The 27,398-nt window shown below is 39.4% G+C and overlaps 1 protein-coding gene and 1 long non-coding RNA gene across 3 annotated transcripts; both read left to right on the forward strand.

The window, feature by feature from the left end:
* The first annotated feature begins 139 nt into the window (after window positions 1–139).
* KLHL7 (kelch like family member 7) lies at window positions 140–23,548 on the forward strand. Its single transcript, XM_057384888.1, has 11 exons — window positions 140–430; window positions 4,311–4,413; window positions 5,399–5,492; window positions 6,698–6,822; window positions 8,584–8,759; window positions 11,384–11,558; window positions 12,764–12,906; window positions 17,568–17,808; window positions 20,769–20,970; window positions 21,265–21,362; window positions 22,892–23,548. Exons 1-11 carry the CDS (start codon window positions 311–313, stop codon window positions 23,173–23,175), a joined length of 1,761 nt encoding a protein of 586 aa, XP_057240871.1. The 5' UTR covers window positions 140–310; the 3' UTR covers window positions 23,176–23,548.
* Window positions 23,549–23,560: 12 nt separating this feature from the next.
* On the forward strand, window positions 23,561–27,398 carry LOC130584734 (uncharacterized). Of its 2 annotated transcripts, XR_008966529.1 has the most exons (4): window positions 23,561–24,671; window positions 25,578–25,649; window positions 26,169–26,256; window positions 27,345–27,398. It is a non-coding gene; the product is annotated as an uncharacterized LOC130584734 (long non-coding RNA). The 2 variants fall into 2 exon arrangements; XR_008966528.1 differs by having other exon boundaries at window positions 23,561–25,649.

Consider the following 27,398-nt stretch of genomic DNA (forward strand, 5'->3'; position numbering starts at 1 on the left):
CGCCGCCCCGGCGGCCGCGCACGCGCCGCTCTCCGCCCGCCACGTGACGCGCGCGAGCCCCTCCCCGCTCTTTGTTTACCCCGCGTGGGGCCGCGCGCCGGCCGATGGCGTCAGCGCGCCAGGCACCGCCCTCAGATCGCGGCCGCCGCGGCGACAGCGGCGCTCCGGGTCCCGCCCGATACCCGCCGGTGCCCGAGTCCCCGCCCTGCCGCCCGGTGCCGAGCGCCGGCAGACGCTGTKGGCCGGCCGGCAGCCGGCGGGCGCATGTTCCCGGTCGGGATCGGCGCGCCGGCGGTGAGCGCGGGCGAGCATGGCCGCGCCCGGGTCGGAGAAGAGCAGCAAGAAGAAGACGGAGAAGAAGCTCGCCGCCCGCGAGGAGGCGAAGCTGCTCGCCTCCTTCATGGGCGTCATGAACGCCATGCGCAAGCAGGTACGGGAGGCGCTGGCCGGTGTCCGTGCTGCCCCGAGGGCGGGTCCCGCTCCCGCGCTGATGGTCCCGTGGGTTTCCCGTCCCTTGGGCCGAGCTGCGGGGAAAAACCCACCGGACCCGGCACCGCCGGTGCCTCAGGGGCTCCGGAGCCGCACAGCAACACTGGCGAGTTCCGATTTCACATGCGCCGGCTCCKTGTGGGTGCTGGGGGTAGAAGACGCCGTGGATCTGTTTTTCCTTATCTGATAACGCCTTGTGGGTGGTGGGGCAGGAGTGCGGCTGTGTCGGATAACCCAGTGTCTCCACTTAGCATTCACAGAGCCCTTTTCGAACCGAAGCCTAAGGGCAGTGGAAAGGCGCTGATGCTGGATTTTTTTTACCAGAAACTCTTCTTTGAACAARTTGACTGTGTACCCTGTGGATAGTGAAACTGCAGTGGGAAGAGAGGGATAAGTGGGACCATGGTTTGGTTTCACAGGTAGCATTTCTTTTTGAATACTTTTTGACCATTGCACTAGAAGACCAGTGGCAGTGTAGGAATTCGGTGGCTTCATCTGGCCTCAAATTGTGAACTTTTTGGGCTGATCAGCTTCCACAGTCAATAGTCTAATGAGTATTAAAGATGACTTCTCTGTTTGCCAAAAGAGCAAGAGTGGTAACCAAAATACAAGTGCATTTCAGTTGAGTTGTCCAAACTGAAATGAATACTCGTTTTTATTTTTTTTTTTTTTTAATAAGATCCATTAGATTCCTGGTACAAGAGCAGAAGGACGATACATGTAACTCCTTGCATATGAAAAAAATCTCTCTTCTCAGAGAAGGAACTAGATTGATTGTGGAACTTTGGTTTGTTTAAAAACAGTGATGYGGAGCCAGAGTTAAAACTGACTCTGTAGCCAGACTATTCAGGGGCTTCATACTTGGCGCTGTCATGTGTTGTATTTTCTAGGATTTAGTTTCCTGTCCTCTAGTGTTAGGCTTGCCAGAGACTCAGTCCAGCTTTTAGTGTCGTCTTTACCAACAACTGGGTCCTGACTTCACAAACTTTGGTGTTGGTTCTGCTTTTCTCTAGCACTTCAGCCCTGTGCTTCTCTCACTAATACACAGTCAATTACGTTGTCTGCATAAAYCATTTCATGGAACTAAGCTCTTATGAATGAAAAACTAAATTGTTTCCACTGACTTCAGGTAACAGAGTTAAGTCTTAAAGCCTGTAATCTGTGTTTTTATGTAGACTTTGTTCTGATCTAGAAGTTTAAACATATTCCAAGATGTGGCTGAGTTCATAACTTGGTTCCTCCGTGTTTAGCTCATACTTCCATCATTGTTTAAAAGGGGATGCCAGATGCTGTTATGATTTGTAAGTAGATAAAGGAAATATTGCCCTCCCATAGATATGTGTGCAATSCCCAGCACAGGGAATTCAAAGTGCTTTACCATGTCCCTGTTGCAGTGTATGGTACCACCCTGTTCTGTGTAAGGACCTCATCTTTCAGTATAATGGAGTGCCAGCTGTCATGTAGCTGTGAGCTACTCCAAACACGGAAAGGATCAAATGCTGTGAAATCTMTGTGTATTTCTAATACAAATTCCAGCACCTGTTATGCCCGGGGAGGTGCAGCTCTGAGTTCTGCCTGGAAACTTCTCATCTGACCTCAGATGGTAGCTTTAAATATCCCACCCACTGCTAACTGGTCCAGAAATGTTTGCATATTTCATGAAACTCATGCCTCTTTTAGGAGTTGCTTGTAAGAGGAGGTATTACTGATGGAGTAGAGGGAGGTGTGATTATATGGGATAAAATTTGGAAGTCACCAACAGCCAGAGGGAAATACCCTAGTTTTGGCACTTTAGTTGTGCTAAAGTTGTAAGAGGATTTGTAGCCAGCTCTTTCCTTTTGTATTTTGATAAATCAAGAATGACGCTGTAGTTATAAAACCTAATTATAAGTTAAAATTTCCTGTGATGGAAATGTCAAGGTGTGTAGCTCTAGATACTTAGCTCTTTAGTTTAATCCTGTAGGAAGWGAGGCCAGTGGGAAAATACAGCTATTTTTAAGAAGGCTGCTTTTTGTGTGAGCTGAAATCAAGAGGAGTCCTCCGCGACTATGGGCGTTTTAGCTATGGACATACTTGCACTCAGTCAGTACAGGTAAAATGTTGGGGCCAAGTATGTTTAGTGTATGGAGGACTTGTTCATCTCCACCCAGTGGGTCCATTGATGGAAAACTCACATCCTTGTGAGTTTTCCRGAGCTATTGGACAGTGTGTGCATAAATCCTTTTGAAACATTGCAGCTCAGTGGAGGTCAGCCAAGAATGAAGTCATTGGGAATGAAGCTGGGGTAGAGCTGCAAGGTGTTGCTGAACCTGTTATTTGGAAGGGGAAGTGCCCTGCAGAAGCTCGTGCTTGGTGTGTCGTTTGAGACACTGGTTAGCACCAGTTCCCTGTTGCATCATGGAGGTGACCAAGTGRCAACAGTGGGTCCTTCTGGAAAGAAGTACAGAAATCCTCAGAAGAGCATTAGTTGAAATGGAGCTATCACATCTAGGAACATCTCAGGGAAAAAAGTTAAAATGATGGTCTGTTTTGTTTGGCAAGTGCACCCAAAGGGGTCTTAGAACATCTGAGGTGTTTCAAATGGTGAGCTGAGGTATTAAATTTATCTCAGAAATGCAGTGTGGAGCTCAAGCAACAGCTGCAAGTCTTGGCAAAGTTTGGCTGTAAGATTTTATGGTATCTTGTACTGCTAGTTTCCAATACTTCTTTTAAACTGGAAGTGTTAGAAATTTCAGCTTTAAAGGATTTCCTCTGAAACTTTTCCAGAATTGTCTCTTTTTGATGTTGTTTCAATCCTAAATGGTTTAAAACTATAAAGGAAGCTGTGTTGCCACCATCTARCTTGCATTTAGATAATATTGTCTCCATGTGGAAAACACTGTCACACTTCTAAGCAAGTATRTATTTCCCACGGTAGAAATGTTCTTTTCTGGGGCTGGCCTTGGGATGGCTGTATATAGGTATTTTTGAAAACAGTTCCATGAACTTAAGATAGTAGTCAAAGATTATTTCTTRTTTTTTGAGGAAGCAGTGCTGCTCAGTTTTTCATTATTAATAGAGAATATGTTATAATTAACTATAGTAAAATGTGCATTTAATTCAGTTCAATATCATTTAAAGATAGCGTTTCAGAATCTAATCAAATTACATGTTTTTACCCCAATCCCTCCTGACAATTTTTATAAGTTCTATAATATATAATGTTGTTTTCATTTCTTCTAGAGCATGAGAGTTAACATGTAGGGGAGAAACATATAAACAGCAAACAAATGAGAAATAAGTTATGTTTTGTTTGGAAGCTAGTTGCTCATCAGGTATGACYAGTCAAACCCYTCCACAAAAGTGGTATTTTCTGATACATTTTCTTTAAAATGTTCCACTGAATGCTTTGAACTTGTTCATCACTTTGACTCCAGTTGGGCARTAGGGTGGCAGTCTTCAGATAGGARGTTCCTGTGAATTTTTTAGAATATCAGCAGMTGAATAGAKGAGAGCCACTGATAGATGGARTGCAATATAAATGCAGCCCCTGCTGCARACCCTACATTATTTGAATCTGATRTAAATGCTACAGGAGATACTTTWAACAGAGTTWATGTTATTTGTGACTATCCTGTAAAAATTCATGTGTAAACTGACATTTGCTAGTTCTCCAGGTTACTGAACATTGACTTCCAGAAAATCTTTTTATCACATAATGCTCTTGAGTTGTGCGAGTTACAAAAAGTGCTGAAACTTCCGTAAGGTGTTTTTAAAGGAATGTTGTTGAAATATTTTCCAAATGCTGATTTTTGTCTCTTTTTTTCTTCCCTCTGATTTAGAAAACTCTGTGTGATGTCATTCTTATGGTTCAAGAAAGGAAGATCCCGGCTCACCGTGTTGTGCTTGCTTCAGCCAGTCATTTTTTTAACTTGATGTTTACTAGTAAGTCTTTTGAAAATTGACTGATTTTAAACTTTCATGATGATATCCTGTTATATTTGTTGTTCTGTCAATCTGCTTGTCTTATGAAAGTGATTAATTTGAGGCATAATTGTAAGTGAAGATTTCTCACTTTGTGTCCTTCCTCCATTCTCTTTTCATCCCTCCTCTCGTTTTCCCTTTAACTCTCTTTTGATCAAGKCAAGTGTTACTTCATATATAAGCTCTCTTAAACTCTAATACAGTGTATAGGTCCAAATTATTATCTCCCTTCCTTAACCTGAAAAGTGGGATTTTTTTTCTCCCATTACCAAATTTGTCTGTCACATTGTTTCCCACCATCAGGCACTTCTGCATATAAATTGGGCTTTCAGAGGTTAGGGACATGTTTTAGTGGTTGGAGTGGATGATCTTAGTGATAYTTTCCAACCTTAATGTAATTTCTCTAATTCTGTAGTTCTGTAATTCTTTTATGTTCTCTTTAAAAATTCAGTTATGTAGTATTTTATCATTTGTATTCCTTACCCTTGAATTGTAAAATTACTATAAAATCAAAGTTGAATAGAAGTGAAATAACTGTTCCCTCCAGTGGTCACTGGTAACCATTTGTGGCCAAACTTAGTGCTGTGTCTGGATGTGGAAAGCTTGGAGCTGTCTCCATTGTTATCATCTTGAATGTGGAAATGGCTTTTAACAGTGGTAATGCTWACATGGCAGTCTGGGCTACAGTCAACAACATCTAGGAGCTTTTGTATTTAATACAATTTATCATCATTTATATAATACAAGGACATATACACACCAGTTATTTGTTCCACTGCCTCCTTTCCCAACTTGCATTAGCAATCCTGGGAAAACWGCAATCAATGCTGAGCAGTTTTTAGCAGGTTCCCTCTTTGTATGATTGCTTTGTTTTCTACTGTTTGCAAAATGTACAATTGCTAGTGCGGCTTATTGATTAAAAGTTTGTCTTTTAATCTATTTGCAGCAAATATGATTGAATCAAAGTCCTTTGAAGTGGAGCTAAAAGATGCAGAGCCTGATATAATTGAACAGCTTGTGGAGTTTGCTTATACTGCAAGGTAGTTTGGTTATTTAAAGCTCACACTTTTTCTAGGAAGCCTGCCAATTGTAAATGATAAAATCTTAAAATAATGCTTTTGTAATTCATCAGTTTTGTTRCCATTAAAATTCTCTACTTTCTTTAAAGCCTGATGTGACTAGATCTTCTATCCCTCTCTCTTTTTATTTAATCAGTAGGAAGCCCTATTGACTAAAGAGAGCAGTATTTGTCTCCAGAAGGCAATTCAAAGCACTTAGAGCTTTTGACTTCAGTGTTGGAGTCAAATGGTATTTCCCATGGTTCTGAAATTCAGGTCCTTACTGATRTCAGCAGGGCCTCTCTTTGTGGCACAGAGCCATTTCCAGGAGTTATATCTTCATCTCAAAACAGGCAGGGTGGATAACTGTTCTGTTAACAGCATCTACCCGCTATCTCAGGTTGTCCGAGTATTTGGTGGGTTTTGTGGGGTTGGTTTTTTTTCTTCCACACCCAGACAGAGTTCTTGCAGATGACTAGGATTGTAAACAGTACCTAATCAGCTTTAATCAGACCTATGGATGGCAGGCCTTTCATCTAATGAAATTAACTCTCATTAGGGAGGCTTTCTCATTTCKTTTCAGAGGAATCTTCTGTATAGTCCATCAGTGGTAAGAGACAGTCAGTGTCAACAGCCCACACGAGCCACATRTGATGGCCCTGATGCTCAAGCCCTAGACTGTCTAGTACCTTCTTTTGAAGCCCTGCCAAACTGGTTATTCTGCTTATGCACCCTGGGCAAATCAGCCAGACCAGCTCTCACAGAGTTTTGACAGGTTTTGCTGATGTCTGTTTGGGAGTTTTAAATGGTCATTAAAAGAGGTTCTCGGGTTTRGTTGGTTGTTTTTTGTTTCAGGGTTTTTTTTTGGAAGGGGGGGTATATTTGGTTTTTCTTATGAAAGTGGTTAATTACACTAGTCATAGCAATAGTATGGGACTGCAGAGGACCTATGTTAAAGGCTTATTCTTCACATCCCAGGAATGGTTATTCTTTGCTCTGCCTGGGTAAAGAAGAGCAAACGAAAGCAGTTTGAGAAAATTATGAGGGATGTGTCCTTAGACTGTAGGTGATTCTTGGGTAAATAGTTGTGAAATAATTTTTGCCATTTATACATTGTAAGTTGCTTTTTTTATTGCAGCAACTTAGGTTATTGCAGTGATGCTAATTTTACACCTTCTGTTTTGCAGAATCTCAGTTAACAGCAATAATGTCCAGTCTTTACTAGATGCAGCAAACCAATATCAGATTGAACCTGTGAAAAAAATGTGTGTGGATTTTTTAAAAGAACAAGTTGATGCTTCCAACTGTCTTGGTAAGRGAAATAGACTTAAATTACTGTTTATTTTTTAATTTGAAAAATAGATAGTATTGTCTATCTACAGATAGACAGTAATGTTTGGCTAAATCCAGGCATATAAAAATAWTTTTTCTTTTGAGTCTAAACTGTTGTCCCTTGCTACAGGGTCCACTGATGGTGCAAGGTCCCATCTAGTTTGGCAGGATGCTGGGACTTCTTGTTTGTTAGAGAACTGATGCTGTTTAATAAGGTGGAGCTTTCAGACAGGAGCTTTACTGTACTTGCAGACAGAATTTGACTAGTTTTATAAAACTAGCATATCTYTTACAAGTATTAACAGAATAAGTTTAGGCTACATTTGGTTTTGTTCACTTTTCATTTTGACTGAAAACAGTGAATGTTGTCTGGGCAGGTTTGATATCATATGTTCTGTAGCTCTAATATGAACTCGGTGTTAAAGTAAACAAGTAGAACCAAATACTTTTTCAAGCTTAAGATTTGGTGCACTCTGTATAATCAGAAATTTAATGGAAACTTTCTTTAGTGTTTCTTACTGACATTGTTAGGTAATTTTCCTAGTAACATCTGTCATGTTAGAGATGTTCACAGTAGCAATAGAAATTGGCAAAGTATCTGAATTAGAGTGACTCAACTGAAGCTTCAGTGCAGTACAGCTGCTGCTCTGAAACAACTGCTGGAAGAAAGGCATCACTTACTAAGGAAAATGCCACTTAGACTTGCTTTGAGGCATGTTTCTGCCCTGTGGCTTTTGTTAGRTGAAACATCAATTAGAATCTCTAGCACTTGCATACTTCATTGCTAATTTGTAGCAAAAAGAGATAGAGATTAARACAATTTTCCCTTGAGGTACTGTTTTTAAATTTAAACATGTTTTGTGCAAACTCATAGGCAAGTACACAGTTCATTTAAAAAAAATGTATTTGAAAGAAAATGTGGCTTAATTTGAATTTGAAATTTTTTCAAGAAGTCATACATGTGGATTTTATCTTTCTAGTTTGCATTTTACTATTTTGAGCAGCTCAGACTAATTGCAACCCATATATTAGTGAGTTGCTCCTATCCCWTTTGTTATTTCCTCTGTAAGAAGAGGAGGAAGACTGTGGCATGATGAGAAGTAGTTGCTGCTAAAAAGCTCTGTGCTTACATGGTTTTAAGGGCAAAGTTAGCAATGGTGCTTCTCAGCTGCTATTGCTGTTTATACCTCTATGCCAGCCTTCTGTCCTTCCAGCAACATCAACTTGACTTTGTGCTGGTCTGCAGCTAACTGTGCTACACGTATTTAAAGGTCCCAGTTCACCATGACTCTTGAAGGAAACTGGGGCTGGTTGGTGACTGATGCTGCATGAACAGGTCAGGAGMATAAAACGTTGATCCAGTTTCTCAAGCTGTTCTGGTTAGACTTKGTTATTGTGGCATGGCTCAGACTTRGTTATGGTACTGTTGTCTGCTTTGTAATTGKGAAAGAAACAGTGAGGAAATAGTGCTGGAGAGAGTTAATACAGCAAGTGTTGCAGGTCTGACTCTCCAATTAGTTMAGYAGGGATAGGRATCAGCAGCTTGTCCCTGTCTTAGTTTGCCTTGAATTGCAGATGAGTTATGATAGCATGTGTTTTAATGGGRTGGGGGAATGGTAATAAATATTAAACTGGGGTTGCAAGTATCACTGAAATTACAGTAATTKAATTCCGTTTAAATATATTAAGGGTAATTGTAGTTCAAGTTTAGAAGGGTTTTTTTCTTAATTTTCCTTCACAGGCATAAGTGTGCTAGCAGAATGCCTAGACTGCCCAGAACTGAAAGCCACTGCCGATGACTTCATCCATCAGCATTTCACTGAGGTTTACAAGACAGATGAGTTTCTTCAGCTTGATGTTAAGCGTGTGACACATCTCCTGAACCAAGATACACTGACAGTGAGGGCAGAAGACCAGGTGAGTTTCCTGTTTCATCCCAGCTAAAAGGCATTGAGCTTCAYTATCTTTTATTAAGCAAGAACTGAMTTMATTTCTGATGTTCCTAGAGGATGMGATGCACATAGTGCTTATTGTGGAATAAAAGGTGCATCCTAACTTGGTCAAAACCAAATATTAAGAAATAYTCACATTTCAAGTGTGATTTATATATGTTGTTTCAACAAACCAAGAAGAAAGAAGTCACAGAGGTAGTAAGCCGAATAGTGTCCTTTGTTAAGKTAGCTATAGGGCTTCYSATTCAATAGWRCAYGARCTAAATTAAGTTTGTTTTATAGTGGTTGCTTCTAGATTTGGGGCTTGTGTGCTTTTGGTGGAAGTGGACAACTTGAAACTGAAAACTGCACTTTAATGGATTCTCATTTCTACCTGAGTATGGCCTCGACCCATTCCAGAGAGGTSTTTTCTGATGGAAACATACGCAAGTTAAACCCGGGGAACTGAGGGATTTGGAAGCAAGATGAGTTAAACACAGAAAGCTGGATGCATTGRCAGTGGTGGATTGATGGAATACCCTTACTTAGGGACTGAACATAAAAAGTTTTGGTGGCTGAATGGAGCCTGGAGTTCCACTCAATTAAAATTCATAAACTGTGGTAGAAATTGTATTCGCAGCTGTCCCATTTGGAATGCTTTGATTCAGCTTCCAGCACAGCCCTGAATGATGGTTTGCCAGTTTGTTGTTCCTACTGCAGGAAAATAGGAAGCATATAAGTGTCTGCACTGCAGTCCACAGAGCTGGTTGTAGGCTGGTTTTGCCAGTTGAGTGGTACTTGTGATGCTAGGTACGTGTAGCTTCTCAGTCAAAGCTGTTGAAAACAAACTGAAATCTTACCTTTGCAGCTCTGTTGTTTTGGTGCTTGAATTAGGTAATTTGTTTAGGTATGGCATCATGAGTTGACTCATACCTTTGAAGTGCAACAGAGGGATGTTGTAGCCCAGATGGTATGTAGATCCTCTTGGAARTGGATGTTTTGCTGACTTTGAAGTTTCCACTGACATTGACCTCCAACAGGCAGAAGAATTGATTTGAAGCATTAAAGTTTATTCTTTGTCCTACTGTATGGTAATGTAACTAATGAAAATGAGAATTAGTAAAAGTGAGGGATAATATCAGGTGATTGAATATGGCTTGTTATAGGTATAAAAATTAGTTCTGTCATAGTTCACCATTCTTGCTGAGTGCTGGGAAAAGTTCAGGTCACAGAATAACATTCTCAGAGCTGGAAGTGTTGTTTGGCTTGCAGCCAAAATGACACTTCAAGATTTACATTCTTGAAATTCTGTTGGTAAGGTAGAATGCCATGCTTTAACYTGGCAGCAGTGGTAGAAAGGTTGTGTATTCAGCATGGCATCATTAAAATTCTTTTAGGAAACTGATAGTGCTGTATGAAACTACAGAAGTTTGACAGTTGTACTACAGGAATCTTATTTCTCAGGAGTACWGCTAGAAAGTTGACATTATACTCTAACTTTTGAATTGGTGTGAAGCATAGTTACACATAGCAAAAAGGGAAGTTAGCTTTAAGTACTGTGTGTCCTGTGTAATTTTCCTGTTCAAGTCATTCTGTTGAATTTCCTCAGCTGATGGAATTGAGCCTTTAATATTGCTCTCCCACATTCCTTGGTAATTTTGCTGAATCACAGCTGGGGTGGTCTAGTAGCCCTTCAGAATAATTCTTCCATGAAGTGTCTTTATGTTACATCTCAGTCACCACCAGTCGTGGTGACCAGGTTCAGCTACAGGTGTAGGCACTGGCTGTGCTATTGCTTACAGTTAGGTTGTCCTGCCCCTTCAGAATCAGTGCTACTAGATMAGCTTGCTGTGTCTGATAGCAGCAYGGAAGTTTCAGAGTACAAATGTAATGATGGATTTTTGTTTCATTTCTTCCTGCCCCAGASGAAAATGATAAATAGAGCAGATTCCTTGATTATCTTCCCTGTTCTGCCCTCCCTGACCCCTATGAAAACCTATCATCTTTTCCTGTGAGGAAGAGAARGAGAGGAGGCTCTCTGGTAAATTTACAGTAGTCTGCAGATCAAAACTTCGATTTAAACAGTCCCCTGAGACACAACAATATCAATGTATTTGGATACCCAACACAATGATTTGGTAAGATAACCAGTTTATCAGCATAGGAGACTCTATCAAGCAGAATCTATTTCAACATTTCTGTAAAAGTATTACTGTTGTTATGGCATAGAAATTGAAGAGTACTAGATGTAAGCTGGTACAGGAATTACCCACATAAATGTGGGTAAATGAATTGCAGATTCATGCTTTCCATTTGAAAGGAAAAAAATAGCAGAAGTAGTGGGTTTTKTAAGTTTGTAGATGAGATTTATTCTGTGATTGTGCATTTGTTTTACTTCTTGTCTGAGCATTGTATTTTTTTTGGGGTTGGCTGACTGTTTTTGTTGTAGGGGGTTTTTGAAAGATGGCAATGGCATCCCCACATTCTAAGATGTTAGTATAGGTCGACCTCCAGCAGGCATTAAGATTAATTTATAGCATTAAGGTTCCATTAGTTGTCTTGCTGTGTGGTGATGTACCTTATCCCTTTCTGTTTTGTCTCTTGTTTAAGGTTTATGATGCAGCAGTCAGATGGCTGAAGTATGATGAGCCAAATCGCCAGCCGTTTATGGTTGATATTCTTGCTAAAGTCCGGTTTCCTCTTATATCAAAGAACTTCTTAAGTAAAACAGTTCAGGCTGAACCACTTATTCAGGATAACCCAGAATGCCTTAAAATGGTGATCAGTAAGTTGACCTCTAGCTGAAATCTTTATAATATTCTGTATAATTGAAAAAATGCTGTGGAAATATTGAAAATCGTTTGCTTTAAAATGCTCTGACATTCTCACATTAAATCCATCTGACTGTGCTCCCTCTAAGATGCTATGTTTAGTTCAAGTTGGATTAGCAGATTATTATGTAAATAAAACTTAGCTTATGTAACAGTGTGACTTTTATTTGTTTTCCCTTAGCAAATCACATGAACTCCATGAGAAGTAATGGAATGGAGATTTTGTCAATGACTCATTAGGGTAATTGAAAGTTAGTCTGCCTTTGTGACAGGCTCATAACTTCAATATCATTCATGTTTGTATGTGCATTAATGAAAGAAATATGTCAAAATTTTGAATATTATAAAGCTTCTCTAAATAAATTAGAATGTTAGGTGTATGTTGTACTRTTTTTATCTCTGGTATATACTGACATTGATCCTACAATGATTGGTCCTCCATTTGCATTCTCAGGGTGCAAATGAAATGGGAAACAAGCTTCCCTTTTGTTTCTAGGCACCATTTGTAAAATTTTATCATGTAAGAAAGAAAGGCAATTTCCATAGCAGTAAACTAGTTGGCTTCGTTTTAGTGTAGATTTAAAAAACAGTGCACAACTGCTTTCCTTCAGACTCAATGAGCAAGATTCAAATTAACATGTGTGTTGGTAAGTATATGCTGACATTTGACTTCACAGTCATACTTCTTGTGTGACATGGAGTTCRGTGCATTGTTTAGGAAATAAGGATTTTTGTCTGGTTTTAGTGGCTTCTAATGTCACCAACATTTTTACACTCTCTGGAATATTTTCTTTCGGGTTTGTTTCCTTTTGACTGTTTCAATGCAACAATCTTAATTGCTTGCTAACATTGGATAAATGAACTGATTGATCCATGGGTATGTAACATGAGTCTGGATCTGTCCTGTTTTCACATGGAGCGGTCAGTCTGAAATAGGGTGTAAATAGTCTGAAATAGGGTGTAAATCTGGATGTATGTTCCCACCCTCACATACTGGTTTGCATTCTTCCATTTTGAATCAAAGCTTCATAGGTGTAATGTAGAAACTTAGTTTTCCTCTTTTCCCTCCCTTCATGTCTCCCCCATCCCTGCCTCTGAAATATCCCTTTCCATGAATGAGCTAYACTGGACCTGCCAACAATTGTTGTCTTCCTTGCAGGTGGCATGCGATACCACCTCCTTTCCCCAGAAGACCGAGAAGAGTTGGTGGAAGGTACCCGGCCAAGAAGAAAAAAACATGATTATCGCATTGCTTTGTTTGGAGGCTCTCAGCCCCAGTCCTGCMGATATTTTAATCCCAAGGTAATCGTTACCTCAGAATGCATTAAGATTCACTGTTTGTAATCTTACCTGTTTTCTTTGCTGATGATATTAACTAAGACATAATGRTCTACGAAATGGTATTAGGAAGGAAGTATTCCCTGCCTCCTGGGTATACAATTGGAAGAATATGTTAATTAAGTATTTTCAAGTCTGTGTACCTAGATGTAATACTTCATTTTGAATAGAATGATTCTTTGTTTCTTAGCARTTTTAGATATGGAGAGCTGATCAATCCATCTGAGTTGAGAATTTATTGTTATGTGCATTCCACCGCTGCAAATAAACAGGAGGTCCCTAAAACATCAGGCATTTGGTTAGGAATATATGAAATGTGTGTATGTGCATGCACTTATGTGTTTAGAGATGAACTCAAAGCAGGTTTTTTTAGCACATGTTAAGTTACTGGCTAGTATGTTAGTGTAGAACCCAGTTTTTATAGGGCTTTTTTAGTGCATTTATTATAAAACTGCAATCACATCTAAATCCCAATGTTTCACAATTTTGTTTGCTCTGAAGAATACATAAGGAAAAAAATGGGGAGCGAAGTATTACATAAGTGGAAAAGAGTGTTATTTTCTACAGCAAAAAGCTTAGAGATGGTCAATTTAGAGCAGTTAAGTTCTGGCTGAAATTTATTGCCCTGTCTCTTGAATAAAATCAAGCCACAGGAATAGTGTATATTTTAGCTATGCAGACTAAATGCTCTAGAAACATCAACTGCGTGCAGAAGGATTACCCATAYCCCATTTTACCCGGCAAGCACATATAGGAATACAGAACAAATTTGCCACGTAAACATCAGGGCTCTCTTAAGTTATGAGCATGTAAYATTTTGTTGAAGGAATTCTGTTTCTAACTCAGCATATTAAATGCTTGTTGAAATTTCAAACAGTTTTGTGTACTGTCTGTGTGAACTTTACAGTCAATGTGAGCCCTGTCAAATCTAATTCAGAATGAACCTTTGCGATGTGTTCTGAACTTTTTTTTCCACATTCCTTCTTTAAGATAAAATTCAAGCCACCTTCTCTGAGTACCATTCAAATCTGGCAGGGAAAAAGATCCAAACCTACCAGCTTTGCTGACTTAGTTTGAGAGACACTTGATATGTATTCCTCCTATTGAGAATTCAAAATTCTTAACTAATGACTGCCTTTTTCCTTTATACACATAYCCAAGATAAGCAGCACTTCAACTGAGGGTGGGGAGGGAAGGGGTATAGGTCTGATAATCCTTTCCTTTCCAAGGTCTGAGTTCGGGAAGCCTTTGATTAGGGCATTCAAAYAGTTGCATGGTTTTGGCAAAGAAATATTTTGTAGACAAAAAGTAGCATCTATGAAAGTCTGCATTAAGCATAGGATAAAAGAACTTTTTCTTTCATAGACTACTTGTCCAGGCATAACACCAAAAAGTAATTGAATTTGGAGAAGTTTTGCAGAATTGACTCTTGATCAAGCTTATGGCCTTTCTTGTGGAATAAGGAGGGGCAGGAAAGGAAAATTTTAAAAGTGGGTAATTGGAGATCTTTGTTCTAACAAGCATGTGTTCCTTCAATGTTTTTCTAGTGCTTATATGCTTTCTTGGGTACTCTTAGCTATCCTGTCATGTCTTGTTGAACAGCTTTTACTTAATTTCCAACTCTAAGCTATTTAAAGGTCGTTTTCTGGATGTTTTGCTCGAATTTAATCTTTGCTTTGATTTTAATCTTTAAACTGTGACAATAGCTTAAATGCAACAAACCAAGGATCCAGAACCCCTGCTGAATTACCATTTAAGTCACTTTAACTGGTCTCATCAACAGAYGATAAGAGGGTCACAGAACAGAGTATTAAGCTTGTGTATGTACTTTTGCAAGGTTAGGACCTTAGGAAAGAATTGAAATTTTCCTTGTTGTCTGTTGAACTGATTGAATAGTGACCTAGTCCTTCACTTCTGATTKGAATTAAAATCGGTATTTTAATTAAATTCTTACATGTCACATAAAGAAACAGTTCAAAAAAAAAGGCCATGTTTTTTTCTGAAAATATTTTGTTGGTGATATGAGTTTCCATAGTTCTTATATGATAAAACTAGAGCACAAATTATAATTTTCACTGATTCCTTTGCACACAARATTAGTCTCTAATGCTGATACTCATTTCCTTGTTGTCTAAAGAGTTCTTTAAATAAGACTGGATTGGATACTGTGTATTATTGTTGAGACTGTTAGCAGTATTACTTTAAGACTATATTTGCTTCCGTTGTTGCACTGTAACTGGTATTTCTATTGATGCATGTACTTCATCAAGAGAGCAAAATGATGCAATGGGGGAGATGCAGGCAGGCATAACACTTGTGGAGCAGTCTGGCACTAATTTGAGTAGACATACGTGATTTCAGAATACTGCTAGAAATCCTAGATGTTCTGTTAGCAGTTGTGGGAAGCATTTTCTTGTTGAATTTTCCACATAATATTAAAAAAAAATACTTCTTTTCCCCAGGTGGGAAATAAAATACTTACTGTTTTGTTTTATGAATTCTCAATACAGAATTTACACATGATTGAGATTTTGTGTCAGCAGTATGCTTATTCTTTTGAAATTGCTATCTTTAGTGGCCGGAGATGATTGGAAGTTTTAAATTCTCAGCAGTGCAAAATTCAACAAAGGCAAATAAAAAGTAGCAGATGCCTGGCAATGCTATTTCTTGATGATTAAGGGAACCAGYACACCTTTCATGAGGAGATAGAACTGTAGTCAATAAGCTGTTAGTGGGGAAGATGTCCACAGTGGGCATGTCTGCTGGTTTTCATGACAAACTTGGAAGAGGAATCWACTGAAAATGAGGGAAAGACTTAAACAAAAAAGGTGTTTTTCCACAGAGCCCATAATTGYGTGTGCCATTCTTGTCACAGGATCTTGAGGCTTGCAAGAGTTCAGATACTTTTAATAAATGATTCAATAAATTGATGAAAGAGAGAAAGGTATAGCTTTTGCCTCTAGTGTCCTACGTTGCATTTTGATGGAAACAGAGATCAGCAGGTAAAGAGTCACCAAATACTTATCTTGGTCCATCTTTCCCTACTCAGTCCCCCAAAATTGAGACTTCCATTGCCCAGGGCCATGTGGTTCTTGACTGTGGTATAAAGCAACACTTCTGCATGATTCCTAAATGTGTTAAGTTCAAAAACTGATATAAATTCTGTGTAGTACAGACTAACATCGAAGAGCATTGCAAGAGGATGGCCTAAATTGCCTCCTGCTGAAAGAGGAGGATACTGCTGAGTATACTCAAGTTATGGCTTTTCATTTGATAAAGGTATGGATGAAATGGATACATGAACTGAAGCCATCAAAGTGGGTCAGGTCACAGCCCTTTATCACAATAAAGGAAAACAAGAGGATACTTTGTAAAATTGACAGAAGTTGAGCTAGAAAGTATGTTGATCTTACACAATGCACTGAGACATTTTCTTAAGATTTATGCAGCTATTTATTTTGCCATGCTGTAGTATGGCTTTCCTTTCTAGGATGCCCCAGGACCTGTTTCTCACCATAAAGGGCCACATGCAGCTGACAGCTCTTCTTGATATGGGGGATGCTACAAGAAAAGATTGTAAGATATTCTGGACTATAACATGCTCTGCCTCTCTTTCTTTGAACCCCCATGTAGGAGTCGCTGTTCTTCCTCATTGACCAAGGTGTTTGAAGTATGTCCTTGCTAAGAAAATGTACTGATGTAACGTCTTGTGTGAACCATTACAGTGAAGGTCATTCAGCAGGTTGAGGTAGACCTTCTTGAGGTGGCACAGTTAAAGTCCCATACTTTCCTGTTCAGTATAGGATGCAAGCTATGCTCATGGAATATGTGAGATGCTATTACTCAAGAAGTGTTTCTTGTGCTGTATGCTATCCTGGTCTGCCATCAGTTGTTGAGTTTGGTGTTTTTAAGGCTTTGGGMATTACTGCTCATATTTGATACTTGCTGATTTTGCCAATCTATGCAAAATCAGTTTCTAGGCAACATGACTGCCARTATTTGTGATGGAGCATTACCGTATTTCTCATGCTATCGGCTGTGGATAGCTATAGAAYATTCGTGTTTTGTAAATTCTGTAAATAAGCTTCTAGTTGTCATGGTAATAAAGTATGTATCAGAGCTTTTTTACTGAGTTGCTTGTCAATTTGGATATTATCTTCTCCTTTTTCCATTGTCTTCATTTGGTRCTTTCTGTATTTTATTATTTTTTACAAAAACTCTTTTACTATATGTAAGATGTCTTTTTCCATTGCTATAAAAGAAAATGCAATCCTACTTTATTGATTATATGCATTGTTTCTAACATGATWGCAGCAGGAGGTCAATTCTGTTGGAATAAACACCAGAACTGTTTTTCAGGGAAGCTGTACTGGGTGCACACAGGGAATGAGGAAATAGATATTCATAATGGCATGATTCATTGCAGCTAACTATGTCTGTGTCTAAGAGAATTTTTCGAGAGTACRCCTGAGAAGTATTCTTCAATAAAAATGTTCATGTTTGTTTTGAAAAGGAACTTAAAACTGACCATATCTAAATCTCTATGAAAATCTCTGTTTGAAAAACACTCGCTGTGCAGGTAAGTGTTATAATCTATTAGACATTACTTGTTCTTTGTAATGCAGGATTACAGCTGGACAGACATCCGATGTCCCTTTGAAAAGCGCAGGGATGCAGCTTGTGTCTTCTGGGACAACGTAGTTTATATTTTGGGTGGTTCCCAGCTCTTCCCTATAAAGCGAATGGACTGCTACAATGTGGTGAAGGATAGCTGGTATTCCAAGCTAGGACCTCCAACACCTCGAGATAGCCTTGCAGCCTGTGCTGCTGAGGGCAAAATTTATACATCTGGTGGTTCAGAAGTGGGTAAGACACTAAAAATCTTTAAAACAAACAAAAAAGCACAAAGAAAGATRGCTGGAAGTTTTTCTGGTTTTTGCATGATTTTGTTGACAAGAAACTGCACGTTGCCATGTTAGCCTAATGAGTTTATTTTCCCATATTTAGAATTTTATCCCCCTTGCCCAATCCAACAACCTATTTCTGTTGTGTTTTTAAAATGGTTTCACTGATTGAAATTATTCATATTTGCATTAACTAGCGTGTAAAGTACACTGCAGCTCTTAAGAGTTAAACAGGGACAAGACCAGGTTAGATGGAGCTCTGAGCAACCTGATCAAGTGTGGAAGGTGTCCCTGCCCATGGCATATGGGTGGAAATAACTGATCTTTAAAGTCCCTTCTGACCCAAATCATTCTATGATTGTGTGATTCAATTAAATATATTTTGGGAGTCCCACTCTTATCTTACTTCTGTAAATGCACAGAATTCAGTGTGGGTTAAAATTTTATGCAATGTGTGACCTTAGCTGCATTTTGACAACTGCCTTCATTTTATACAGCATGTGTTGGGCCTAATGAGGTCTTTTACAGGCGGGGGGAAAAAAGTGGAAATCTCTACAACTACTGCTTTTGGTGGTGAAATTGCACTGGGTCCTGTAAAAGAATTTTTCCAATTTTTCTATCAAATGACAGAAATTATCTTCTGTTATTTTGTTATCCTGTTGGTTTGCTTCCACAAATGGAGAAATGATACTTCCCTTAGATGTTACTATTCAACAYAGTAAAGAAAAAAATGAAAGGCCATTGGGATTTTTTTCTCTCTCCAAAAAAAACCCTGGAAGATGACTTACGCTGTGGTGTTACAGGAACATTTTATTTTGCCTAAACCTGATATATCATCAACAACCCAAAAGCTGGAATGTAGGCATACTGTAGCCATAAAAATAGCTATGCTAAAAAAGCTGTGTTCTGGGGAATAAAAATTAAAGGAAAAATAAATCCTAGAAGGAAGAACCTTTTGAGGTCTGCCTTGCTGCAGAGGGAGGTGAACAGATTGGTCATGATTGGTGTTTAACATTGATAAGTCACTTAATGGGAGGTCRTAACATTTAGGCCCTGTTATCTGATCTCTAAAATATTTTAAGAGGTTTAATGTAGCAACAGAATAAACAGTTCCCCTCCGCCACCTCGTGTGGTAAATGTGAAATAGCACCTTTCCCATTACTTGAAATAGGCTAAATACTTTCCCACATTGGGAAACTTGGAACACTACMACATCTCATAAATCTTCCTAGTTTCACGTGCTTCAGTTCATGGGGAATAACGATAGGAAATTATGATTATAAAGTATATTTTCTAATGCATGATAAATAGTTAACACAACTATAATGGAAATTTTWATTTAGCAGTTTTCTTAGAAATACACCCTCACATTACTGCACAGTTTCACTTTTTTCCATAAACGTTATTCAAGACAGTATAGTAAAAGCTRAAAATTAATAATGGAGTTTATTTTGCCTGTATTTGTTTTTTAGAATTCAGTGACAMTGAAAGTTTGGAAAAGTCTGTCTCTCGTGAATCTAGTATTTTCTAATTTGAAAATTTGAAGCAGGCAATTATGTTGAAAGCATTAATCTGATTAAATGCTGCAGTGTGTTGAGCTGTAAAGAAATCTAAAAATGACATGTTTTTTCTGTTGGTCGAAGAGGTTGGGTTACTGTGCCAGTCCATTACAGAAAACACAGCTCATTTCCCCTTCTTGAATTTATGGGACTCCTGTCTTATTTGCAATAASTAGCAGAGTTTGGAAGCTGAGCATACCAGCTTCTTCCTGCACCAAAATAAGAGTGGAAAAATACTTACCATTATACTGAAAATGGAAGCTTCTACCTGTTTAAAAACATTAAAGATGGGTCTGCTGTATTTTCTATGGATGGGAATTTCTACAACTTCAAAAAGAATGTCTCTTTGCATCAAAGAAAAAATGTCCCCCTGTACAATTTCTGGTGCTATTGAGAATGACAGGGTAGGAGTGAACAAACACACACTTTATAGAAGTCAGTTTCTGGCATTTTGGGTCTGGAAACAGCATTGTTTTGAAGGTTCATATCCTCAGAGTGCTGCTAGTGTGACATACTTAAATTTTAGAAGTAGAAAGCCAAGGATAAAGAGGCACACGAAAGGCACCTTTAACTGTTCTAGGTGAATATATCTTTTGAAACAAAGGGAAGAAGGATCAGGTTCTGTACTGAGAAAGTTGTATTCAGCCTTCTTTGCCTTGGCTATGATTCAGTCATTTATCTGAGCACAAGTCCTTGAGCTCCCACCTATCTTCATTAAAAAAAAAATTGATTTTAATTTCGGTAATAGTTTTATTGGTCCTTGTGGGAAGAGTACACAGGCCYTGCACCTCCAGGAAATAAGTATGTACCAGTCCTCAGGAAGAAGTAAATTGGGGAGAGGTAGCTGTTTTGTGGTTGCTAATAATTCAGAAATATGTTATGACATAAGCTATCAAATTCCAAAAACAATAAGTATTCTGGGTATTGGGCAAGTCCCATTGCTTAGAGGAAAGACTCATGAACCTGTAGTAAGTTTGCAAAGCTGGTTTCATCTTCACATCTGAAAATACATTTCCAAGTAGTAAGAGTAGCATGAGCTGATGATAATGGAATGGGTAATTTATATACATCTCTGTTTAGCATTTAATCCCCTCCAAGAAAAAAAAATTCTTGTTGTTTTTAAACACAAATAGCAACTTTATAAACTTACTTGCATATCTTGGAACAAAAGAGTCAAAATAATTACAAGTATGTGCTTTCAGAACAATCCCAAAATGGTTAGCTCTACTTTTGGAGGTGGGAAAGCAGCTTTCCCTTTTCCGCTAACAAAGAAAGCATCAATTTAATAATTGCTGTTAGACTCTTCTGTTGAAAGACAACCCTAAAGATTAATACCACTTTGGTGGGTTTCTATTTTTTTAAGGCAATTCTGCACTGTATTTATTTGAATGCTATGACACGAGAACAGAGAGCTGGCACACAAAGCCCAGCATGCTGACTCAGCGATGCAGCCATGGAATGGTGGAGGCGAATGGGCTCATTTATGTATGCGGAGGGAGCCTGGGAAACAATGTTTCTGGAAGAGTCCTGAATTCCTGTGAAGTTTATGATCCAGCCACAGAAACGTAAGTGTTGTTCTAAGTCAGGTTGTTTTTAGTCACTTGTGTCTTTGCTAACTCTGTAAATAACTGAAATGTAAGGGARATCTGACTGAATACAGAAAAAACTGTGGTAAGGAATTTTTCCTCAGTCAGCAGTAAGGAATCAGTTATTTGTAGTTCTACATGAAAGATGGTTTTTCTTAAGCAGCTTTCTTCCATATTTTATTTTCCTAATGATAGGTTTCATTTTTATGTTATACTTATTTTCTACAAACTAGATGGTGATTTGTTCTTTTCTGTTTGCCTTATTTTCCCCAGGTGGACTGAGCTGTGTCCGATGATTGAAGCCAGGAAGAATCATGGGCTGGTGTTTGTAAAGGACAAAATATTTGCTGTGGGTGGACAAAACAGTTTAGGTACTTTAATTCTRTTAATTCTCTAGCTGGTCACACAATGTTTCATGGGACGTTTTTCTCTTTTGGAGTGAATTCATTCTAGTCTGTTCCACTGAAAAGCCTTGAGGAGCACCATCAAACATATCCTGTTGTCACATCAGTGCTGCCTTCTTCCTTTCACCTCCCCACTTCACTAGTATCTTATTTTTCAAGTTCTTGTATACTACTGACAGTATTGTCAAGTTCAAATATRTACCCCTAATGTAAGCCAGTTCTGAAGCAGTAAATATGGCTAAACCAGGCATGTGAGAAATTAGTTTTTTGGGTTTTTTTAGTTATGCATGTGTTTTGAGAGATTTTAGCGCTCTTTTGAGAGACAGATAAAGGTGTAGCCACTATTTTAGGAACTTTAGTCTAAAGACTTAAAGCTAGTCTGGTATTGTAAAATGGTGAAAATGTGAGACCTCTTTTGACTGTTCTAGCTTTGAAATCTGATTTACTGTTCTGGGCAGGTCAATTATGATCTGTCTATCTCCTGGCCTTTGAAACTAGAATAATAGTACTTCACAACAAGAATTGAATTTTAATTGGACAGCGTTTCTGAAGTGCTTTTCAAAGTGAGATTTTCAAAATGGAAAATTCTCATTTATGAGGTTTTTTAGTCACTGTTTGTGGYAAGTGGAATACTTGATTTCAGATAAATGCTAGAATATAGCTTGATTTTTAACTGGCTACTAAAACTACTCCATTGTGATTGATTCCTAATGCAAAAATAATAGATACATTTATTGCACGAACATTTTATTAATCTATAATCTGCCATCTTGCAAAATGTAAGTGTATTCACCAAGTGCTTTTCTCAGAAGTGTTAAGAGTTRTTCTTAGTCGAATAAAATGAGGAAGAGAGAAATTCCTTAATCTCTCAGATCTAATAATTCAGGACTCAAAGTGAAAACTGAGTCAAATAGGGACAGCAGGATGTTTGCAACTATTAAGTGTAATTACTAGCATATTTCCTGAAGAAGCAGATATTAGTCACAAAATCTACTCTTCTCTAATAACTTTTGGTTCTTTTGGCCTTTTTCAAAGGGACTTAGCCTTTTACATTTGAATGATTTTAGTATCATCATGGAGAGAGACCTCCTCTATCAGTAAATACCAGTTTTAGTAAAGGTACCTGTGAGCCCTCTAGAATGAAATGCCCTTACTATGGGGAAGTTTCAGGTAATTCCTCAGTTGTAGTCACTAACCACAAATCCATCTGAAATTCAGTATTGTAATTCTTCTGTTCATGAAGTAACATGTTGGAATCTCTAGAAAGCATCTAGTGTGAATTTGTTAGAATACATCTCACTTTCTATCTCCTTTTTACTTCTCTCTGGTTTTGTATTTATACAAGGATAAATTGCTAGTTTAGAAAGGGTGTATTTTCAGGTTTGCTTTTCTTTAATGTAGCATTTTTAAAACCTTGAAAATAAAGACTTGGGTTTGCATGCTCTAGTTCAGTCCATACAACATAATAAGCAGTTATGTATCTCATTGTTTTGTAGGTGGCCTTGATAATGTAGAATATTACGATATCAAGATGAATGAATGGAAGATGGTGTCTCCAATGCCATGGAAGGGTGTAACAGTCAAGTGTGCTGCTGTGGGATCTATAGTCTATGTCCTGGCTGGTTTTCAGGGTGTTGGTCGCTTAGGGCACATTCTTGAATATAACACTGAAACAGACAAGTGGATAGCCAACTCCAAAGTCCGCGCTTTCCCAGTGACAAGTTGTTTAATCTGTGTTGTAGACACTTGTGGGGCAAATGAAGAAACTCTAGAGATCTGAAGACCTGTGGAAGATGCCAAGGCGTTCTTCAAGGACTTGKGAAAACATGGTTATTGGTGCTTTGCTTCCATGTTTTACTGAATCATGTTAAATTTAATAATAGGAAAAAAATGAGATGCAGTCTTCAATTTGTATATACAGCATATTGTATAATGTGGATTTTTTTCATGCCCAGTTTCTTGTCTGTTTAAAAGAGATGGGGTTTTGAGAATCCACTTACCAAGGTGATATCACATGTCATCTTCCTTCAAAAGGACTGTGGTTGTGGCCTTGTCAAATAGAGACCAAATCCAAACATTTAGAATGCCTCCAAAGCATTTGATGAAGAAAAGATTTCTACTTAAATAACATTTTACCAAGATCAGGTGCAGAGACACTTAATTTAATGAAGGTGAGTAAATACAGCTTGCCTTGTGAGAAAGAGGAACAACAATTTTTTCTCCTTCATACCTGCCTTCAGAAATCTCACTAGGATGAAATGAAGATACTTTCTCAGGAAAGACCAAGATCTGCTGTCTAATAAAGATTTCCAGTGTTTCTACAGCTCTCTAGGTCATGATAGCTGCCCTCTTCCAGTGAGTTGCTTCCATCGTTTGCATGACTGCTTATCAATTTTTTAAGGTCTGGGAGGCTATACATAGAGATTAGAGAAACACTTTGATGGTCTCTTTGGCATTTTGTGGAGSTTTCACAGAAAGACTTTCTGATTTTTTTTTTAATTACACTGAGGTAGGGATGGTGGGGAAGTTGACAAGAAATGTGCACTATAATTAGCAAGTTGGAAACTTGGCAAGAATTTTCAATCTTCCTTGGCATCAGACTGTACATACTGTAGATGCCAAACCATTGACAAAGATGGGAACAGGAATGAGAAAAGCAAAGTCAATACAACAGATATATTGAATTTCGTCTTGAAAATGACTGTTTTTAAAATGGCATGAACCAAGTCATTAAAGATACTTTACAGAAGTCTTCAGAAGTTGCGCATGGTTATTCATCTCTGGTTTAGAAGCACAGAATTCTATAAATGCTTCCAGCCTACAAGATAATAAATTTCTTCATCCAGCCTCCAAGTCCAGCCGCTCAAGCTCTGGGTGTCATCGACATTTTGTGCTTCTTCCCAGTTCTGGAAAACTATATGAATGATGTCTGTCCTCCTCCCGTGCTAGTTTATTCACAGCTTCATCGTAGTTTTGTTACCTCTCCTAACTTGCTGGTTTTTTCAGGTCTGTTTCTATGAGACTACTGAGTTAACTTCAAAAGTTGGTGCTTGCCTACCTCTACCTCGCTGGTGCTGTGAATGTTTAGTCTGTTTTAGTTGTGAAATTCCTCCAAATTCTCYTAAGGAGTGTAAATCCTGGTTTTCAAAGTCAGTGCTTCTTTGTAGACTCGCTCCTCGTTTCTTTCCTCACCCTGACAACTCTGCTTGTACAGACAGGACTAGATGCACTCACGGCTTCTATTGTGGTTCCTGCAACTCCGTTCTTTATTCAGCAGTAAGTGAAAAGGGTGTGACTTTTTTCTGTTCTCCCTTGCTTTTTCCCTTCTAGCCACGAAATGTGTCCCTGCTGTCTCCACTCTTTGATTCTGAACTACTGGAATCTTTGAGGGAATTGTGTGCAATTTTAGATGGGACACGCTCTTTTACCTGTTTTGCATCCCCGTTGTTCCCACGGGTGCATAGTCCGCGGCCCCCGGCACGCCTGGGTGGCGGCAGTGCGGGGTTGAGCGGCGGCGCGGGGCGGRCGCGCTCGTCCTTCGGCTCCTGCGGGGCTGCGGCCGCCTCGGGGACGGGCGCTGGAGCGGGATCCCCGCAGCCCGGGCACCCGCACCCCTGCCCGCGGTGCCCCGAGCGMGGCGGGGCGGGCGGGCTGGGCGCGGGGCTGCAGGGGGTCCCTGGTGCCCCCTTCACCCAGCCCGGACGCTGSCGCTGCCSGCAGGAGCTCCGGAGCAGAGCTGGCCGGGCGGGTGTCGGCCGGGGCTGTCCGCAGCAGCCTCTGGTTCGGCACTCACAGCGCTGTGCTCAGGCCGAGGTTCTGCGGGATGGGCCACGCGGCCGTGGGAAACAGTTCGGGAATCTTCCTGCCAGGAGCAGCGTGCAAGCAGCTGCGTGTCACCCGATGAAGCCTGTTTCCATTCTCAGCGGTTCTGGGTGTTCGGGAGCTTTGGGAAGGGAGGGACTAGCCGGGGAGTTGCTTGTCTTTGTCCTTGCTCAAGGAGAGCCGGGTTTTGCCAATTCATTTGAGGCGTTTACACCTCTGAAGTTCTGTAATAAATGCTTTGTGTCTCCCAACTCTAACTGTTTTAGGAGAATGTACCAAGACCCATTACATTGTAACTATGGAGGGCGGTTGGAGGTATAAATATGTTTCCTTTGAGGTTTTTTATTCCTGTCCTTGCAGGATTTTCAGATGTCTCTTCAGAAGAGCTGCATCTGGAGTAGTATGACAGCAAACAGTATAAATGGGAAATGTGTAAGTAGTTTAAAAATGCTGAGTGATGGGGACAATATTTGAGATAAGACTTGTTACAGTTCTTCAGGTGGTTATTCGACTTATTTGTCTCCCAGCTCTAGGAGATAATCAGAATGCTAAAATATCCTTCAATTCCTGTGCAYCAAAGTGAATGCCAAAATAGCTGCTGGTCTACATGGGCTACAATAACATCCTGTTTTTGCTAAGATCTTGGGCTCAAAATGTCCAATCTGATATCGTTCTTTATGTAAAGATGTAAAAACTTGATGTAAGGGCAATAGCAAGAGTATTTCAAGGAATCTTCTTTTAATAACAAAAATTTCATCTTTTTACCTTAAAGTGGAAGGAAATCAAAATTCTTCTGTTAATTTAGTGAAGCTTCTTTTCTAATTCTAAATATCATCTTTTGGTACAGTTGACAGACCAATCTTCCTTTTTTTCTTTTTTCATTTTTTTTTCTTTTTGCTAAAGCCTACCCTAATAACAGAAATACACTTTTTTCTCTCTCTCTTTTTTTAGATACATGCTGTTGAMCAGTTAGTGCAACAATGAGAAAATTGGACTGCTTCAGTTGAAAGCTTTAAATGCATCAACAAAAGCAGCTTTGGTGAGTATTAAGAAATAGCAACATGTCTCTGTGCCTGMTGTMATTTTTTAATTAATAATTTACACAGATGTTAATTACAATTACAAAGACTTCTAAGATCTGGCATTTGTGATGTGCCACCTGGGCATATTGTCTGGAGTCCTCAAATGGGTGAATTACAGGTGGGTATTATAAACCCCTTCAGTTAACTGAGGAAAAATGGGTGTAGGGATGGTTCCGTGTTAGCAAGGCAGCAGCTGGATCCCAGCTTTGGAATATTCTCATTGCAAGCCACATGAAAGTAACCAGAGCTGAAATTTGGGATTGGTCATGTACATGATGAGGAAGTGACCAATCCCCACCACAGCTTTTTTCCCATGTGCTGATATTGACTCTTCCAAGAGAGAATCAGCAGGCCAGACCAGGGCTGCTCTCCAGGCCATTTTAGAATAAATGGAGCATCTGGGTAATGCCAGAATTGAGAGAGAGGTGGGAGAGAAACCCTCTGGATAACATTTGAAGGTAGAAAGAGTCATTGGTCCTGAGAAGGTGGCAAACACTTGTGAAAGGAGGTGGTTTTTCATAAGCAAATGCTTGAGTTAAAGGCAATATGAAATAATYAGGGAGACAGAGGAAGTGGCTTTATTGAGTGGAATCTGCATGAAGTGCATTAAAGGTTGAGTCATGTGATCCCATCCCTTGGTCTGTTCAATGCTGGAGGTGCACAAGCAGGATTTGGGCTTTAGCCCAGGAGATGGGATGTGCTGAGGACAGAGAACAGAGTGAGTCAAAGCTGTGCCCTGAGTCACAGAGCACAACCTGAAATAGTAAAAGGTGAGAAAGAGAGCTCCCACAGGTGATCAGGTCATTGACTGGCAGGCAAAAATTTATCAATTGTACCAGATTAGCATTTCTGGAGTGTGTATTGCCTTAGGGCGCTTCRTTTATAATTGCCAGAGCATGCAATTTGTGAGGAGTGATGACTGTCCAGCATAGTCTGAATGTGATTCAATAGGACTGGGCAGCTCTATTTTTGTTTCAAATAATTACAGAAAGAGAGTTCCCTGTTTTGGAATCAGTTTCCATATATGTATCTGGAATTTTTTCAGCTCTCTGCTTTCAAGACCACGGGCACTCAAGCAGCACCTGCCTTTGGACTGGGA

This window comes from Malurus melanocephalus, unplaced genomic scaffold (genome assembly GCF_030028575.1).
Source record: "Malurus melanocephalus ecotype Western Australia unplaced genomic scaffold, MMel_1.1 scaffold_756, whole genome shotgun sequence".
NCBI lineage: Eukaryota > Metazoa > Chordata > Aves > Passeriformes > Maluridae > Malurus > Malurus melanocephalus.